Source organism: Mchenga conophoros, linkage group LG12 (genome assembly GCF_057382185.1).
Source record: "Mchenga conophoros isolate Kocher_MC1m ecotype Shallow Benthic linkage group LG12, M_conophoros_male_GT1.1, whole genome shotgun sequence".
NCBI lineage: Eukaryota > Metazoa > Chordata > Actinopteri > Cichliformes > Cichlidae > Mchenga > Mchenga conophoros.
Genome location: NC_140537.1, coordinates 5001160 through 5020378, shown reverse-complemented (window position 1 = coordinate 5020378; position 19219 = coordinate 5001160). Strand labels below are relative to the sequence as shown.

Sequence of the window (19219 nt, the reverse complement as noted above, 5' to 3'; positions counted from 1 at the left end):
ACTCCTATAACTACTATTTATACCTTCACAAAAATTAGGAAAGGGAAGAGGGAAAGCACCGAAGGCAGTGAAAGTGTTTTTAATAGTCCTAAAGAAGTGAATATAACAAGCATACAGAGAGGATGACAATTACAGCCAGATGTCTCACTGTTCAATAAAAGTGCCATGTAAACCCATATCAGTCTTCCCCAGCCGTGTGATTTTTAGAGTTTCCATGTGACCCACGGCCTCCATCCTCTGTCTGCCTCAGATGTACAATGCAATAAAGCTAGACAGCTTTAGGAATAATCTTTTAAAAAAATTATTAACATAAATTTCTTTTTTTTGGTACGGGGGGAGGAGGGGGGCGGGCGTCACCCAGCGCCTTGAGCACAGCTCCTACAAGCACGGCAGCAGAGCTGGTGCAGTCTTCGTGTGCCTGTCTGACTGTGAAAGGGAAAGGATTTAAAGAGGGTTAAGGGATAGCAGGGACTCCCCGCTCCTCACCGGGGACTTCATTTATGAGGGCTTCCAACTCACATAATCCCATTAGCTGACCCCCAGTTAGGCCTTTGGAAGAGTGGCAGCATTGCCGAGGTAAGCAGAACTGCGCCTCTTTTTTGTGCCGTGGGGACTGAAACATGTATGAGGTCTACCGCTGCTACAGTGCTGAACGGTTCATTTTAGACTGCAAACACTGTGGAGCCATTTGGGGTTTCTGCTTTTTTCTCTCTTGTATTTTGTTAATCATTTACCTGCGTTCAACGAATTTAGTGAACTCAGGTCTCCGTGTAGTCTAGTGCTCCCCTTAGCTGGCAGTTATGGTCTTTGTCTGTCTACCAGACTCCTCCTTGTCTTGTTTGTCTTGTTTTATTTGTTTCTTCCATCAGTCTCTGCAATGTGCTGCAACAAGCACATTTTAAATAAAGATTGGCTTTAGTTTGCAGGTGTCCTGCGTTTGGGTCTTTCTTTGAACTGAGCATAAAAAAACTGCATCAGGAGATGCTTCTCTGCTCAAAAATGATTAATTTACAAGTGAAAACACCCATGCACTTTAATCCCAGGCATGTTTTTGATGTGTGTATTTAGGTAAAGCTACCATTTGTCTACTGAATCACCCTGCAGTGTACAAACCGTTAACTAATCCCTGGTTGGAGACAGTGCAGAAAGGATCGACAATCTCTACTTAACCCCATTCGTCTCCAGGTATTAAAAAAAAAAAAGAGGTGTCATTTCCCCTGTACACAAATCTAGTGGCGCGCTCACCTTGGATTTATTTGACAGAAGTGAATTTGGGGGCAGACAGACACGAGGATTTATTGTCAGCTGTTTCATTTCCAGCAGTCTTTGAGGGAACAGTTGTCCTGTTGGAGGTATATAGATGGTACATCTGTCAGTAGAGACAGTGAAGAAAGCTGCTGTTGTCTCTTTATGGACAGGTCATGTGGCGCTGTGCTATTTATGGTCTATATGTACTAGTGATTATCGAGCTGTCCTGCCTTTTACAAACTGTTACTGCTTTACAAAAACTTTCTTTTTATGTGGGAACCACAGAAATATGTTAGGCCAGGTTTGACTGCCTGCCGTTGGCATTACTCATAACTTTGCTTGCTGTGACATTTACTCACTCATATCTGTATATCTGGAAAACTGACATGCATTGCTTTAACAACTAGCACCTGTATCCATGAATACGCCCGGTGTGGATCTGTGACGCTGCCTCTCCATCCGGCACGGTCACATCACACCCGGATTTAGCCTGGTCTGTTATTGATTATTTCCTCCAACTTCCTGTCCTTCTTATTCGTTTTATTCTATTTGATGTGGCTTCTGTGAAAAATTGACCTTCAGCATCATAGATGCTTGACGCATGAGGATGCTTTGGATATGTACAACAGCATCAGATGGAGTCGGAAGATAATGCAGCTGCAGTAAAATTCAGGCAACAGACATCATTCTACCAATCCTAATAGCAATGTGGCAGCAAACATATAATTTTATTGGGTTTTTACCCAAGCCAACAGCTGGTTAGTTGGTCATTTTATGACCTGAGTGCAGACTGATGGTCTGCAACTACTGGATGAATTCAAATGCATGACTTGAGATCTAGTAAACCAGGCTTTGTTTGTCTGCCACTAATCCCTTCTTCTAACGTTACCTCCCTCATCCGTTCCCATTCTCAATCCTTTTGTACCTTTGTTCTGTAATAGAGGAACTAGAGGGAACAGCTGTCACATCGTGGGTGTTTTTGTTACTGTTAGAGAAAACTGAACCCACTTCCAAAGAAACCCCAGCATGTTACAACATTCTCTTGGAATGTTGCAGTCCTGGAATGGACAGGACACCAGCAGTGGTGAGAACCTCCTAAGAATCTAAATGATTTCTATCCAGTGTAATATAACCGTTACTTGTATACACAGCTCAAATAAATTCAAGCAACACTTTAAAAACACATGAGATCTCTATGGAAAAAGATCATGCCGAAAATATCTAGACTGGGTCATGTGTTAGGAACAAAAACCCCTGTTTGATGGAAATGAAAATTACCAACCTACAGAGGGCTGAATTCAAAGACACCTTTTTTTTAATTATGTGGCAGACCAATCTATTTTGTTGAAATTTCATCGCAGCAACTCAAAATGGTCTCAGTAGTTTCTATGTCCTGACTATGTCAGACATGTTCCTAGTCATATCATCTAGTCAGGTTGTTTTGTAGTTCTGGTAGTGCTCATCCTGTTCCTCCTCGCACAAAGGAGCAGATCCCTGTCCTGCTGATGGGTTGAGGACCTTCTACGGCCCTGTCCAGCTCTGCTGCCTGTCTCCTGGCATACACTCGATGGTCCTGAAAAAGTGCCAGAAGACACAACAAACCTTCTGGCAATGGCATGCATTGTTGCGCCATCCTGCGGAAGTTGGACTACCTGTGCAACCTCTGCATGGTCCAGGTATCACCTCATGTTGCCAGTAGTGACACTGACACTAGCCACTTCAAAACTAGAGAACAAACAGTCAGGACAGATGAAGAGTGGAAAATATCAGTGAACTCCACCTGTAAAACCATTCCTGTTTTGGGGGTTGTTTCATTGTTGCCTGTCTAGCGGACCTGTTGTTAATTTCATTAACACCAAAGCAGCTGAAAGTGATTAACAGCCCCCCTCTGCTATTTAACCGACCACATCAATATCCCACAGGTTTCACTGACTTGATGCTGTACTCTGATTAAAAAGTGTTGCTTTATTTTTTTGAGCAGTGTATTTAAATGTCAACACGCTCACAATTATAGGCACTCACTATGCCAAATCTGAGTTGATTGTCGTGTTTGGACGGTGATACTGTAGAACGCAGTAAAAAATACCAGAGTAAAATAATACAACAATGGAATAACATTATATAATTTGGAAAAACAAGACCATTTTCTTTTCTTTTTGATGATCAAGTGCAGTAACTGAAAACATGTAGTTCTTCAAAAACACAAGGTCTTCTATTATTAAGCAGAAAGACATGTTTTTAGGACACTGTTGCTTCTGAGCGTGCAGTGGTTCTGCAAAAATAAAAAGGACACCACAATGGGTCAGTGCCCTTATGAGAACGCTTCATTCTTAAAAGTTTTTGGCTCATCGTACGGCCTTGCGTACTCCAATTATCTGACAATTTCAGAATTCCGAAAATGTATTTTTTTCTGGACCTCGGCGTGTCATATTTTACCGTTAGAAACTGAGAGAACGAGCGGGTGTGCTTTCAGAGGTCTGTCTGTCTTTCAGTCTGCACAGACCCCATCAGCTCGTCAGTGTGTATATTGTGTGTCTGCTTTATCAGATGAATTGTGGGTGTGAAGGTCGCTTAAGAGTCATGTGGTCATCGGAGGACAATAGAGCAGGAAAAGAGTGGAGCAGCACTGATGGAGATGGATGAAGACTTGGCTGACCTTTGCTATCGCCCTGCAAGGTCAGCAGAAGCATTTGGGACCATATGTGTATCCTCAGCTCTGGTATCTGTCAGGTTTATCAGTGCTGATCGTATTTCTGATTCAGTGTATGGATTGAGCTTCGTATCTAATCCTTGTTGAGATTCTTTTCGTAATGCCTGAGCCTGTAAGCAAAATGTGTAGCAAGATTTAAGGTGCCAAAAAACACACCCCATCAATCAATCTCGTCATTTTTTCTAAATTATTTAGGATGGGAGGGTTGACTGTAATGCAGTGACTGGCTTATTTGTCGCACTGCTTCAGCTGACATTCAGCAAAGCAGGACTTTCCAGAATGCTGATTTCTTTTCTGTTGCCATAGAAAAATCACATGAGCAGAGTCCAAGTTGCAGAAAAATATGGCTACTTTTGCTTTTGCTTTTAAAAACAACATTCATGTATCAGCAACAATAAAATGTTCTTAAGTAACAAAATCAGACCCTTTGAGGCAGTCACCACATGCTGCCAGAAAAGCTGCGATACGCTTTTGCATTGATTGACTGGAAGATCAGATATATTTCCTCCATTTTTGTCTTGGTGACAGCGATTTAGAGTGCTATCTAACTTGCAGTTCCAAAATCTATTGTGTTGGGTTAAGAATCCTGCAAAGGCCAATGCTTTTGATTCATATCATTCAAAAAGCAGCTGTGGGTAGAAATGTTTTATCACAGGATCAAGGTGATCACTAAGTTCAGATAAGCGGATCAAAGGCTTTTATTTCTTATAGTTGGTGAATATTGTATAACCTTGTGTAAACGTGGTGTTGTACCAGAGCATTTCAAATGTAGAACGTCATAATGCATAAATTTTCTTCCAAATTTTTAGAATGGATCAGTCCATAAAGAAGCAATTCCCTCCATGTCTTGCAAGTTACTCACTATTGTAACCAAGTTATTCTTAGTTGGGCATTCACTTTTCAAACATTTACATGTAGAAGTATTTAAGTAGAATATACATGTATAAGTAGATTGCTCACAGTGTTACACAGTTGAACCAAAAAGTCCACCTCTCTTCCCAATATAGTCGGTAGTGCCCTTATTTTCTCCCACCAGCTGGGCAAGATGACTGTGCAACTCCAAAATATATGATAGTGGTCTGCCAGCTGTTCTCCACGCTTCTGCCAACACAAACCAGTTGTTTCACCTGTGTGTGCATACTTTAACATGGGGGTTATAAAATATCTTTATAGGTTCTGCCAGCAGAATCCTCTCCAAGCACCTGAGCTGGTGGGGGTCAACAGCATCAGACACAGTCTGCCAATCATCCTCTGAAATGGAAAACTCAGACTCTTTCTCATACTTGCATTTCGATTTATTACTTGCATGTTTTTTCCACTGACTTGATATTTGAATATAATCTTGAAACAAGTCTCTTATTTTTGTTAATAAATTATTAAATTGGCGTCCTTTGTATTTCTGAATTTTATCTTGTCATTAGAGGAAATGTTAATGTGGAAGTGTGAATATTATCCCATCTATAGGTTTCCTAGATTTTCGGTAAGCTATGTAATCATCCACGTGATGAGACTGAACCGTAGGAAGTTGTACCATTTCTACTATTTAAACCTCTAATCGATTATTCCTGGTGTGAAATAATTTCATTTTAGTATTAAACCTGAGTGGATAGGCCATACCCTGCCTATCTCTGAATTCCTCATTAACCCTCTGCAGCTTGCCTTCACTTCTGTCGGTGTGTTATTTTAGCCAAACCTAGTGGAGAGCCACTTCTGGAAAGCTTCTGAAACACGCTGAAGTGGAATCTCAAGCATCCACCATCAGCTCCTGGAGACTCTTCCAAGCTGCAATTCCACAATGCAGCCACGCTCGCCAGGATTCAGATAACAATCATTCGTTGTATATACTCAATCATTTGTCTGTTTTGAACAAGCAGCCATTTATAAACAGCATGCATGCAAGCATACTGGGGGGTCCAGTACTGGCTCAAAATTGCATTAATTAAAAGCTAGAATCACAAAACACTTGCATTCCCGTTCTTTTACTGGAAATATTTCCAATTCAAAACTAGGTCTTGTTTTCCAGCCTTAGTCTTATTGTGTAACCCCCTCCACTCTCAACACCACTTACAACAACACACACATACACACAGCCTCTGTTTCCTTTTCACCAAGCCCACAGCGTAAACGCTGTAAATAAGCAGGCTCCTATCGACACCGGAGGCAGGCTGCTATAATAAAACTATTCCAGTTTTTATTGAGGTGTAAGCTCTGTTGGCGTGAGTAAACAGATTCTCCCTGGCATCAGCACTTCTCCCCGGTGCACAAACCCTGCGTCTAAGCAACTGTGGGCTTAGTAACAGTTGCCATGGAGACACATTCTTGTCAGCTTGGCCTGCATCGAGGGTCAAAGGAGCGAGAGCGGCGGCGAGATATTGTGATATGTGACAGAAATGATGATATCAAGGTTGATACAGTGCTGTGTAATAAACATTAGATAGAAACAACACAAAGAGGGAATATCAGAGATAATGAAAGAAGAGCAGTAGGTCCACTGTGGCCTCCATGAAATATTCTATGACTTGTCTTTGACTTTCCTCAACTTCATCAGAGCTTTCATTTATTCCCTCCAGGTTCATTAATGCTGTTCTTCAACTCAGCAGAAAATGTTCTAAAATTACAAGCAAGTTTCAACACTTTCTGTCTGGGAAAACTAGAAGGAAGCCAACTAACATGTGAAATACATTCTGGTGTTTTGGGTCTGCGCTGGACTTGGATGTTATATCGTTCTGGATGTCGACCAGCAAGCCGCAGCATCTACTGCGGGAGGAATTCTGGACTACAGTCTAGACAGGCTTGGCTGGCCCAGGAAGAAACGGCACAGCCAGGCACGAGGCGCGATTACCCACACACACATTCACTGTTTTTCACACTTTACTACAGTCTGTCACTCTGAGCCGAAGCCAAAATGAGTGGCCAAGGTAAAAGAGGAGAAAAAAAGAGAGGGGAAACTACTTGGAAGTTAATAACAGGAACACAATGCTGCACTCATGCCGTCCTCCTCAGCTGACGACAGGATTTAAGAAAGATGAAGAGAAGTTTTGAAGGATTCTTTTTTTCCCTGATGCTCAAAATACCTTTAATTTACCTGTTAGAGACAGAGCGGCACATTAGGTACTTTGCCTATTTGTTGCATGTGGTAAACTGCACAAATGTCAGGCTAACAAATCAATACAGATCCAGATTTTTTTTTCAAATTATGCCTGTTGGGCCTGAAAAGGCAAGAAAAAAAAAAAATCACACCAGCAATAAGTTTGAAATGACACATCAAGCCGAAGCTTCTTAGCAGTCTAAGGATACACCTGCAAGTGATTAACAACAAGAAATTAGCACTCACTGTATAAAACCACGAGCCAACACCTTTAAAGCTCATGTGGAGATAAATTAAATTGTAAAAGAATCTATTTTGAGTTGCCTTGCTTTATGACATAGTGTGAAGGGTAAAATATACATTCAACTTTAAGTTTTCATAACCTTCAGCATGATTAGCGCAGCAGGCCTGGTAAACGATAAACTACAGTAGACTGAAAGATTGCACTAACTGCTACTGCATTGGTAGGAGTGGTAGAAGAAGCACAGCACAGCAATGACAGCAGGCCAAGCATGTCTGATAGTGAGAGCACCATGTCAGCCTCCAATGACAATTTAGTAACTACAGGGGGAGCCACTACAAAAGCACTAGAAGAGTAGATGGAGATAATTATTGTGGCGGAAAAGGTTTTAAGCAAGTGGTTAAAAGCTTGAAGCCTGATAGAAAGAGATTAGAAGATATTTTTCAGCTTTATTCTGTATCATTACTGTACATTAAGAGTTACAAGGTTAACTAAAGTGTTTAGCGGTTCTGTTATACTTTTACTTAACGTTTCCAGGGAAAACACTCCCTAGGCTAGTTTTGTCCTTATATTTGACGTAGAATAGCAAATGTTTCTTTTTTATTCTCTGGGATTAATTCATGAATGATTTCATCAATAAAACGTATCTAATCAGCACTAATAATTACCACTAAGGCACACAACATACACACCTATTTAATTATTTAGCATTTATCTCATAGAGCAGTACTGGGAAAATTACCGCTCTACCTTTGTGCCATCATGTAACAAAATCAGCAGAAATATATGTCAGTGAGAGAAACCTGTGTTTTTTAGCTATTTTGAAATAAGTGACAATGCTTCTGTGGGCGCTCAGGAGTCAGCAGCACCCACAGAGATACTGCGAGGGAAAGAGGAAGAACAGTAATGTGGTCAATTAAAATTCAAGAATCCTTAACTGCAGTACTTGGTATTGTTACTTTGTTTTGTTGTTTTTTACTAATTGACCTCTACCTCAGTACTTGTATGCACACCTCAGTATCGTAAAGTGATATATTGTAGTTAACCAAGGCCACTGCAAAATTACTTCGCTGCTAACAATAACAGAGCTGTATGAGCCTGTTATTCAAAGCCCCTCGAATTTGCCATTTGTCAACTCTGTTAGGTCAAAATGAAGTGACCCATTGTTTTAAGGCATCCAGTGAGCTTGCAACTTTTGCAACGAAGACCATCAAGGCCTTAAGAGTATCTGCATGTGGGAAGTTCAGAACTGAAACTTAACTTTATAAACGAATGGGCACATAAAGAGGTATGAAGAAAGCTGCGTGAAACAAAATACTTGATCTAAGAACTGTTTCCAGAGACGGCAATAACTCCAGGTTATGGATAAAAGCTTAACATTCATTCAGAAGTAATATTTTTATTGTAACTTAATGCTAACTTCTGAATGGTGTATTTTTCCAACCATTATAAAGGAGCACTCCACAAGAAACATTCAACTGTCAGCAGCAACACTTTGCACTGTGGGCTAAATTTACCTTTACTCAGCCTTCATCACTTTAAGATTAACTTCATTTGTTTGATTATTTAAACGTAACCTGTTAAGTTTAGTCTTAGCTTCAAACTCATTAGCTGGGGTGGTCAGTCACCTGGCTAATATTAAAATAATAAGGGACAAGCAGAGAAAACGAGGACAACAGAGCACTATTTCCCAAAATACAAGAAGTGTGAACGCACTGTGTGAACAAATGTAACGTTAGAAGTTTGCACTGTGTCAAAAATAGCCTAATGTTTTCCTAAAGCCACAGACCAAAGTCACCAAGCAGCTCTACTGCAGACACCAACACACTTTCCATGTATAAGACACAGGCAGGCATGCACAGGAGCCACAGCAACTGCTCTATCGTAAATTCTTCTAGGAGGTTATGTGACCCCGTCACAGGTCATCAAGCAGTTTTATATGCATCACACCTGTCCACCTCTCCAACTGGTATCTTTGCAAACTGGTATCCTTGCAGACTGGTATCTTGTCTTTCAAGACACTCTGGGAGTATAAGCTGCACTTTTTCTTTGTTTGCAGATTTGTTTTTTTCCCTTACAAACTAGGTGAGCAGTCAAAGTAAAGGATTGGCTAATTACTTCTACAGGTAATCAATACGACTGTAAAATATCATCAAGTGATTTCACTTTCCCTAAGCCCCACAGTAAAATCTTCACATTGCTTGTCCTGTCCAATCATGAGTCTTACAGCCAATACAGATTACTTCCACATGTGGCGAAAGAAGGCATCGCGTCCATGTATTTGGAAAACTTCAAAAAGCAGATATGGCAGGTCCTACATGGCAAATAGCTGGTGACTCACAGTTTATCAAAAATATTTGTCAATTATTTTTCAGCTGAAAAACCAAAGGATTGAACTGACACATTGTTCCAGGTCAGAAACAGTGAAAGAGACACTTCTGATATGTTTGGAACAATTTTGGATCATTTTTTTATCCTGTGCACACATTTAGCCTCCATTTGCTTCTTGTTGAATGTTGAGACATTTATAAATATTAACGCTTGAGTCAAATGACTAATAACATTTATTTTGATGGAAATGCAGTCGTTTGATTAATCCGATTTCTGAACTTTTCCTCTCCGAAATCTATTAGTCACCACAGAAGCTATGTTTAACAGGTGGATGAAACGTTATTGAACTATCTTCATAATTTAGTTGGAGCCAGTAATCCAGTCCAGGGCGGATCCTACCTGAGACAGCCGGAGGTGTTCTTGAACACGGTGGTCCACTCTGCATCACGCGGCTTTGAGTCCTCATTGGGCTCATGCTCCCAACCCGAGTGGGGGATTATCACCTCGTTGGTCAGGGTTTGCAGGCCGTGGTTGATGATCACCATCTTCAGGGGTTCATAGGATGACAGATTCCACAAGGTTCCTGCAGGGGAGCACAGATGGGAGGAAAATGCAGAGACGAATTAAGAGGATAGCAATAAGTTGGTTAAAAAAGAGGATTATGAGAGGAGAAAGAGAGGATATACGAAGGAGGCGTATATACATGCACATATATCTGCAAAGAGAGAGAACATTTTAAAAAGAGATGGTGTGAGGGTGGTGTAGCTGACAATTTAAACACAAGAGAATGAAAGAAGGTGAAGCTTGACAGGAATGATGTAGCAAAACAGGCAAAAAAAAAAAAAAGAACAGAACAGAGAAACTGTGCACACAAACTGAAAGTGATGCGATTTAATAACAGCCGTATAACAGAAAAACAAAGGAGCCTACTGTCCAGGCTTTAAGACTGCAATCAGAAACACATTTAGTTTGGCAAAAAATATGTTTTAGAAAAATAATAGAAGACTGGGTGTTCATTATCCAGGCATGATACCAACGGACCATATTGCACTGTATAAACCCCCCCACTGTAATACTTTTATTATTCTTCCATGAGAACATAGCTGACTGCTACTTTGCTGTAATAAATACAAAGTTTACAGCAGCCGTATCGCTGTGATATTTCTATAATATCCTCATATGTCAACAGCAATATTAGGTTCACAGCGTTCTTACAGTACATCATGTTATTTCTCAGCTGTTGCACGTAATGTGCCGCTCGGATCTCATGTCCTGCAGATATTGTGTGTGTATTGGATCGGGATAAATGATCTGCTTCGGCTTTTCTATCCAACAGCACACACATGCACACCCCGTTTCAATCATCCCTGTCCTCCATTATCTTTCCCAAGAAATCCAAGCAGGAGAAAGAGCATTTTCTAGGTGGCTGCAAATCTCACTAACAGCCAGCCAATTTTATACTTCAGCAAAAGAAAAAAAAAGTAAACTAAATTGAGCTGGGTATGTGCATCCCAGGGCTTCACAAAACAGAGGCAGGCACACAAAGAAAAGAGGAGGGGAATTTTTGGGAGCACAGCCAGACAGCCAAACCCACAGAAAAATAAAATGCCGTGTTAAAGCATCAAGCATCAGATGGGTTTTTCACTCAGACACATGGAAGCTGTGAAGCGAGGCAGCCAGTTTGAGGAGAGGAAAACACTTTAAAAGCAAAAAAACAAAACAAAAACCCCCCAAAACCTCGCTCAAGCCCATGTTGGACACGTTCCTGAGTTGTTGTTTTCATCAATCCAGCCCTCAGGTCTCTGTTTCTGCTTCTCATCATTTATCACACCCTTTATTTTCCTCTTTCACAATTTGGTCCTAAAACCCTGTGCCTATGCAGCAGCAACTTAATCCATGCATGCTGGAAAAGCTCTTAGCAACTTGCATTTGCATTGTACTTGTGAACGTGCAAGTACAATGCTTATTCACTTCCGGGTTATGTATATGAGCCTTTTTAGTATGTTTTCTAAAGGAATGTATGGAGGTTTATCATCATCATCAGCTGTAGCTTCACAGCTATAGGTAACAACGCTGTTTACGGTGTCTAAGTCCCACCTTAGTTTGGCATTTTGTTTTTAAAGCCAAGTGACATCCAGAGCATCTAGCATGCCTCCATGAATGCAGAAACTGCAGCCGGATAAGTGCCGACTGTGTTGACGGATGAGCCAAATTTGCCAGCTGAACCACAGAAAGAAACGTTCTTTTTTTTCTCGAGAAAAAAAACGTAGCAGACACCTGTCCTTTTTTATTTCATACAATATCACCGGCTTCCTTGCGAGCGTCCCCACCCCACCCTCTCACTCCAATCTGGTCCACAGGACTAACAGCTGGGGGCTAAGATTAAGATTAAGCAAATATTTACACACTCGCACATGCCAAAGTGCTCAGAGACTCGCAGCTTTTGCACATATAAACGCATTCATATAGTAGTTCTGTATTCACATGCACCCAGAGCGTGTGACTCGCTCTCGTCCCATAAACAGGCCATTAGCAGAGCAGTGAAGCAGTCATACTTCCTGGCACACTTATTTAAAATGGTTTCTGTACATTTTCCAGACGGTCAATATTTCCCCTGTTAAATCATGCTCTCCACTCTGTCTCAGCGGACAGATCTGAGCTAAAAATACTTCCAGTCCCTCTGATGTGGTTCTGCCTTGTTTGACCGTTTCCTTTGAAATGTTAAAAAAAACATAATGTAACTAAAACACTTAAGCGGCGCTCTTACAAAACAGTAAATCTTAATTTAGTTCATGACCTTCTTCCGCTCTGCTTTGCCATCACGCACTACCAAGTTAAGGAATCCCTGTGCGTGTGCGCGGGTGTGTCTGCAGCTGGATTGCTGGTGAGGAAGCGCGGTGTCGAGTTTAAAGTCAGTTGAATATTTGGCGTCTCGCAGTTTCTAAATAAACCTCCACTGAATGTAGCATACATTTTTGCTGATGCTAACATGTCTGTGACATCGGCCACTGAAGTGGAAACACCGGAGCTCCACTCGCTGTTTTTTCAGTTGGTGACTAGACTAGACTTCCTGTGCGTCAGAGACCACCAGGCTGGGATGCTATTAGATGTGGAAGCTGGGGTGTGGCTCCACACAAGGGATATTGTGATTATTTCTTTCCTGGGAGGGAGGGTGCGTATCGTACGATCAGCCGTGACTCTACCTAAAACACTCCACCTGACTCACAGCTTGTTGGGAGCAGGTCACGTCCTGAGAGTAAACACAACCTTACAGGCTAAATTCAGGGAAAAATATCCCGTTGAGCATTAAATCACCAACGCTCAGGTAATTACATTGTAGAAAGAAAAGCATGTTTAATTTTGAGCTTCAGGTGTTTACTGTAAATTTCATACCTCTACAAATTCAATATTGATTTTTTTTTTTTTTTTAGACAGGCACTTTCATGGTACATTTAACTTGGTGCAAAACAAGCTGAGATTTTATTTTAGCATATGGATGTTCTTCCATCAGCAAAACTGAAGCTGTGATCGGAAGAAAATAAGTAAATAGTGCAGTGCTCGCAGCCGCAGGTGTGTTAGCATCAGCAGAGACAGATGTCACAGTCGGTGGAAAATAATTTATCATTTTATCTGAATTTTGGCCTCGTTATGAAGTCACAGTATCCCGTGGCACTATGTGAGTGTGAAACAGATACTGGCGCAGACGACGCTCACAGAATTTAGCACTACCCAACAGGGTAGCATTTCCATCTCATCTGCTTTTTATTTTTCCCCACAGGGTCAATTGTGTCACTTTTCCCAAACAAACACATTCGAGCATCTGAGAGGAAATCTCCGCATCCAGGCATGAATCCAATTAAAAGACAAACGTGCACTTGTGGTGTCTGTACTTTAGTATGATGACAGCTAGCTAACATTCATGCCTGCCAGCCTGACAGCTTGATTACTGCCACTGTTGTGTCATTAGCATCAGCTTTACTCGTGACAAGCAAAATGCAACATGCAATCAACTCACAATGAGTGATGGGATCTTAAGAAAGGCAAAGAAAACTTCTCACTGTGCAGTCGGTGTCCTAACAGAAATAAGTGGTGCTAATTTATGACTTTTGCAACGTGCCACAGAGGAGGAAGAAACAGACGGCACTTTAATAATATTCAGACAAAGTCTTGTTCATTCATTTCTATGATTCCAGCATCCAAGCCCGATGTGTATTCCCTGCTATAAGATAAATGGTGCATAATGCCCCTTATTTCAATGGTGCATACTTGTTTCTAGATTGCAGTCCATTTTTCAACTTGGCTGGAAGTGCATACGGCATACATGCATCCCTGATCTGTCGTACCCAGGATGTTGAAAGACTGCTCTGTGCTTTAAAGTTACCAGATTCTTGTTCACCATACAAACTTTCTTTCGCTCCTTTGGTAGTTCACCGTCACCTTCAGTGCTCCAACTGAAACACTGCTCAGGCCGGTGGAATCAGTCAGCTCTGCACAGATCACATATGCCAGAGGGGAGGGAAAAGGCATGTCTTTGCCGTGGCTGTGATCCATCAAGTACGACAGGCATACAGCCCACTGACAGAATGTTATTTAAGATGACAGAGTGCTGTGGAAGCGACCGTCTCCATCCAGCATCCCGCCAGTGTTTCAGGCCAACAACTGTATCAGCTTTAGTCCATTTGCTGTCCTATGTCAGCTTGTCAGAGGTGGGCATGTTAGGGATGTACCGCTGTCTTGCAAGCCGGAGGCAGACACCATGCAATTGTCATGCCAAAAAGATCGGGTTCCCTCATAAACACTCATGTGTGTGTGCTGGTTATTTGATGCCATTCACACCTAAATTTAACAGGCAACATGAACAATATACGCTGTAACCAGACTTCTCTTCACAGCTAGAAATGAAGAACGCTGCACTTAGTTTGGATAGAAACGTCAGCTGTCAAAAATGCACTGCTGAGCTAAGAGTTTCGGTTAATTATTGTATTGGCGCACGATACGGAGCCACTTTAGAGCTGCAGTCAATTTGCATTGATCTAAGCCAAACTGTCCAGGTGATCCAAACCCCAAAAAGTGCACAAGTTTGAGTTTTTTTGTCTAACTTCTGCCTGAACTTTCCACGAACACAAATATAAACTGATTTTCATCTGTCTCTGGAGGTTAAGCAAACTCTTATAAAAGTCTTATAATAGGACACAAACAAAGAAAAGTATGAGGCATTGAGGTCACTACAGTTTATATAAACAAATCTAAAAAGTAAAATATGGGTTAAAAAAAATAAACAATAATCAAAGCAAATGTTGTAGTTGTTGTTAATTTGATCAAATTTTCCATCTCTCACATGTGAAAGTATGTATGCTTATTAATAGGGTGATATTTACCAATCCACCATCCACTTCATTGGGTATAAATGGTCAGCTGCTCGTTAACACAAATATCTAATCAGCCAATCCGCTGCACCATTCCCTGATCAATAAATTATCATATTAAAGTAATAAAAACACAAAAAACTTCCAAAGGAAATTTTAAAAAAGTGAGAAGAGCAAATCTAGGCTGCAACATAACTGAAAACAAACAGAGTTGAATGAATGCAAGTACCTACTTTAATTAATACTCTGAATAAAGCTCAGTAATAAAAATATGAGAACACTGCAAGCTTTACTGACACGACAGATCACATTAGATTTAATACACACCTCCTATGACCAGGGTTAGTTGCCTGTTCTGTTTGTTTTTTAATCTTGTAGTGTCTTATTCCTCACATTAACAAAGCGCCTTAAGAAAATCAGTGTTGTGATTTATTGGTGCGTGTGTGCTTTTTAAAAATGCAAAGAAATCCCTCACTTTGATGATCAGGCCTTAACTTTTCTTTCTGGTTTATTATTAATGTTGTTTATCTGCCGAGAAATAGTTCTGGAGCAGTCTAGTTGAGTTGGTCCAGAAAATAAGTTTCTAAAACATTGCGTGTAATAAAATGAATATGCTAAATAACCTGTAAAACCTACTGGAATATATTCCTGTAAACTTATTCAGCTATTAAAAAACCCTCCAAAGGCAACTGTGCTTCAGTTTGCATAAACAGGAAATGGCATAAGACAGAAAAACCTTGTTATCTGATATATATATGCAGCAACAATCTTTTACTGTGATTGAGTTTTCTCATAAGCCTCTGATGACTTTGTTTTAAATGCAATCTAGCCAAAAGGAAAGCTTAACATGCACATTATAACCTGCCTCTTCCATCATATACTGTTGCTAACAGGCAGTTTGGATTCATCGTTTTTTCCTGATATAACCAACAGACTGAACTACATATTAACCAACTGCCGGCTCTTATACTCCCTTTTTTTGCATCTCTCTGTGATACCTGGATATGACGGCTGGAGGAACTAAGAGTAGGACCGGGTAAGGGACTGGAGCTGTGGCTGGGCTAATTAAATTTTCCAGGCACCACTGGCAGGCATGTTGCTCTTCAAGCACAGCTATTAACTTAGTTCTGCCCATTACTGTTCTCCTCCTCTACTTCTCCTCCTCACCTCTCATGCCATCCATCACACTCTGAGAGGTAAAGAGGGACGGAGGCACGGTTCAGAAGAAGGGAGAAAGAGATTGGGCGTGCTAGAGGCAGGAGAAGAGAAAGAGAAGAGGGAGACCTCAAAAAGTGGACTCGTTCTTCTGTGAATGTCCACAGAATAAGAAAAATCTCTGCTACAGTACGCTCGCACAGACACACACAATGTCTGCAGTGATTTACAGCAGCAAGATCCCACAACAAAACAGCTCCAGTAACAAATTGCAGCATAAAAAGGAGAAGCTGGCGTATAGCTGGGTTGCAAAGCGGTTTGCATATGTGACGGCACCTGCGGACACCAGGTACGGGACTTTCTAGTTGACCATCGGCTGGCATCCGTATGAGCTGAAACAATGCTGTCTGATCCCAAACTTAATGAAAACTTATTGCTTCCCTATTTTTTTTTTTTTGCTGGGAGTTTGCAACCCTATTAGTTAGGTTGCTTAATATTTCTGCTAAGTACTCTTTAAAATACCAGAATATGGAGGATTGAGTAGGTTTAAGTTTATTAGATTGATCAGTTTTGCTGAACTATGAAATATTTTGGGTGCAGTGTATTTTTTGCATACAGGTATAACAGAATAGCTTTAGTGTTTGCTTGTTTTTTGCTTGAACTTGAGTATGAACTTATAAAAAATGCAGCAAGATATTAAAAAAAACAGTTTATTGATTAAAAAACACTATATCGGATTTATATCGGTATCGGCCGATATCCAAATTTATGATATCGGTATCGGACATAAAAAAGTGGTATCGTGCCATCTCTAGTAATTAATAACACCAACAGAGTCGTATCAAGTGCATCAGTGAGCCGCTCAAGCAAGTCTGCATGGAAAATATCAAAGCCTTAGAAGTGGGGCACTTAAATGGGACGCAGCAATTACTAAGGAGGTGCCACCAATGGCTACACCTCCTTAGGAAACTCAACTCCTTTGGAGTCAGCACACCCATCATGATGACTTTTTACTATGCCTTCCTAGAAAGCATCATGACCTTCTCCATCACCTGCTGGTTCCACTCCCTCAGCCTTCAGAACAAGAACAGACTGCAGCACACTGCATCAGTGTGCTCTAAAATCATTGGGCTGGCTGTCAGAACTCTGGCACAGGTTTTCAGCCAACAGGCCCTTAGAGAGGCAGCTAAAATCATCAACGACCCCTCTCACATTCTTCACCCCGCATTTCAATGCCTCCCCTCTGGGCGATGCCTCCGCTGCATTTCCTGCAGGACTGAGAGGAGGAGCGCCACCTTTGTCCCCAAAGCCACTCTGCTTTTTAACACCAGCCGATAATACCAATTTACCACACCAGAAACATAAACTACACTCTTTTTATACTACCGACACTTTATTCACTTTTAGTCACTCACAGTTATTTATTCACCTTTCAGTCACTTTAATTTTAAAACTGTATATACTGTATATTCTGTGCATTTATTATCTCACTCTTATTGCCTGTTCTTACTGTCCTTATCTTCAACGTTATGCTGCTCTGTTGTATGTTAATTGCCCCTTGGGGATAAATAAAGTCTAAAAAAAAAAATGGTTTACCGTTTGAAAGTTGGGGGTGTTGGATAAAGTCAGATGGCATTAATCACTACAAAGTCGCTACTACACTGCTTCCTCACTGGCTTCATCTTGTGCTTTGGGTTTGCTAAAAACAACCGATAAAATCTGTGAGCAATGTGAAAGAAGTAGCTAGTAGGCAGAAAAGCCCAGATGACTCTCCCAGTGCATTTTGATGTCTTTCAGCTCACTGTTTTGGATCACTCCCTGTTAGCAGTAGCAGGAGGAAGGTGGCAGTTTTCAGCGAAAAGAGAGTCTGAGACAAAATCATTCTATCAATCTGTTCAGCAATCAACAGCAGGCAAGGCAACTACAGTAAGTGACGACCACAAGAAGGATTTAAAAAAACAAAACATAACCAGGAGGAGTCTGGACAATGAAGATCATTTTAATTGAATCTGGTTAAACTGGCTGCTGGTTGGTCAAAGCAAACTGATCAAGGCGTTCTGTGTAAGCTGAAGTTACAGTTACAGTTTTAGAAATGTTTCCCATGCTTCGAACTCTTGTCAGACAACACTGTAATTTTACTGACAAGAGCACAAAAGCCGGGCAGAGACAAACACGTGTGTCTAGACATTATCTCTCCTCTAGCTTAAATCCCTGCCAACCATATGCATCTTTCATTCAAACAACAAAAGGTCTGCAGCAGGCACCTGCTTGAATGTCAGCCCACAAAAACCAGACGTCTCCTGCAGGGAAAACAGGAGAGAAATCCGCTTAATAATCTACATTTCCAGAGTGGGAATTGCTGGAGGGCACAAACAGCCTTGAGCCTACCAGGAGGGAAAATAGAATTACTCTGAACGATACAAAGCTCCAAAAATATGAACGACTCCACTGTCTGCCCAACTTGTGTGTTGGAAAAAGAAACTGCTCGGTTCTTTCCACGTCACCCATTTCCCCTGTAGAAAACAGAGCTCACTGTGGTTTCTGAGGGACGGCATAAACTCCAACAGCAAACTCTTAAACACATGGACTAAGAAAAGGGCCTGTATTTAAATCCCCCCAATTATATTTAATTGAGGAAAAACACAGCCAATTCCAGCCGCACCGGCTGAGCCTGTGAGCTGAGCCTGTGAGCTGAGCTTGCATTGTGACGGGCCCGTTTTCACTGGGGACGGAGCAGTGGCAATGGAAACGTAAAGCTGGAGACTGAGGCAGGGATAGGGAGGAAACCGTGACAGAGGGAAAATGAATGAGAGTATAGATAATGAATGAAAGAGAGAAAAAAATTAGATCGAGTGAGGGAGGGAGGGTTGGATAATTACGGCTAGGAGGGAGGGGAATAACTTCCTCCGTACTGCCCTCCTTGTCTTGTGGTGCAGGGTTATTTTTAGCTACGAAGGAGAGCAACAAGGTACTGTAAAGGCAATCATTTCTGCTGCAGCACAGCCATCGCTCACTGCAACATCTCTGTCACGGCAGACAACACACACACACACACAAATGCATGTGTGTGGTTTTTAAAG

At 41.3% G+C, this 19219-nt stretch overlaps 1 protein-coding gene and 1 long non-coding RNA gene across 15 annotated transcripts in view; one reads left to right on the top strand and one right to left on the bottom strand.

Moving 5' to 3' along the window:
• arvcfb (ARVCF delta catenin family member b) overlaps window positions 1-19219 on the bottom strand; it is a 249854-nt gene that overhangs the window by 48145 nt on the left and 182490 nt on the right. For all 12 annotated transcript variants that reach the window (XM_085293433.1, XM_085293422.1, XM_085293421.1 and 9 more), the window contains one exon: window positions 10018-10201. In XM_085293433.1, coding sequence (XP_085149559.1) covers window positions 10018-10201 — 184 coding nt within the window. The remainder of the gene's footprint in view (window positions 1-10017; window positions 10202-19219) is intronic.
• Window positions 440-5344, top strand: LOC146561965 (uncharacterized). Of its 3 annotated transcripts, none has more exons than XR_014894523.1 (2): window positions 440-576; window positions 2733-5344. It is a non-coding gene; the product is annotated as an uncharacterized LOC146561965 (long non-coding RNA). The 3 variants fall into 3 exon arrangements; XR_014894522.1 differs by lacking the exon at window positions 440-576 and adding an exon at window positions 1150-1352; XR_014894521.1 differs by lacking the exon at window positions 440-576 and adding an exon at window positions 1150-1352 and having other exon boundaries at window positions 2190-5344.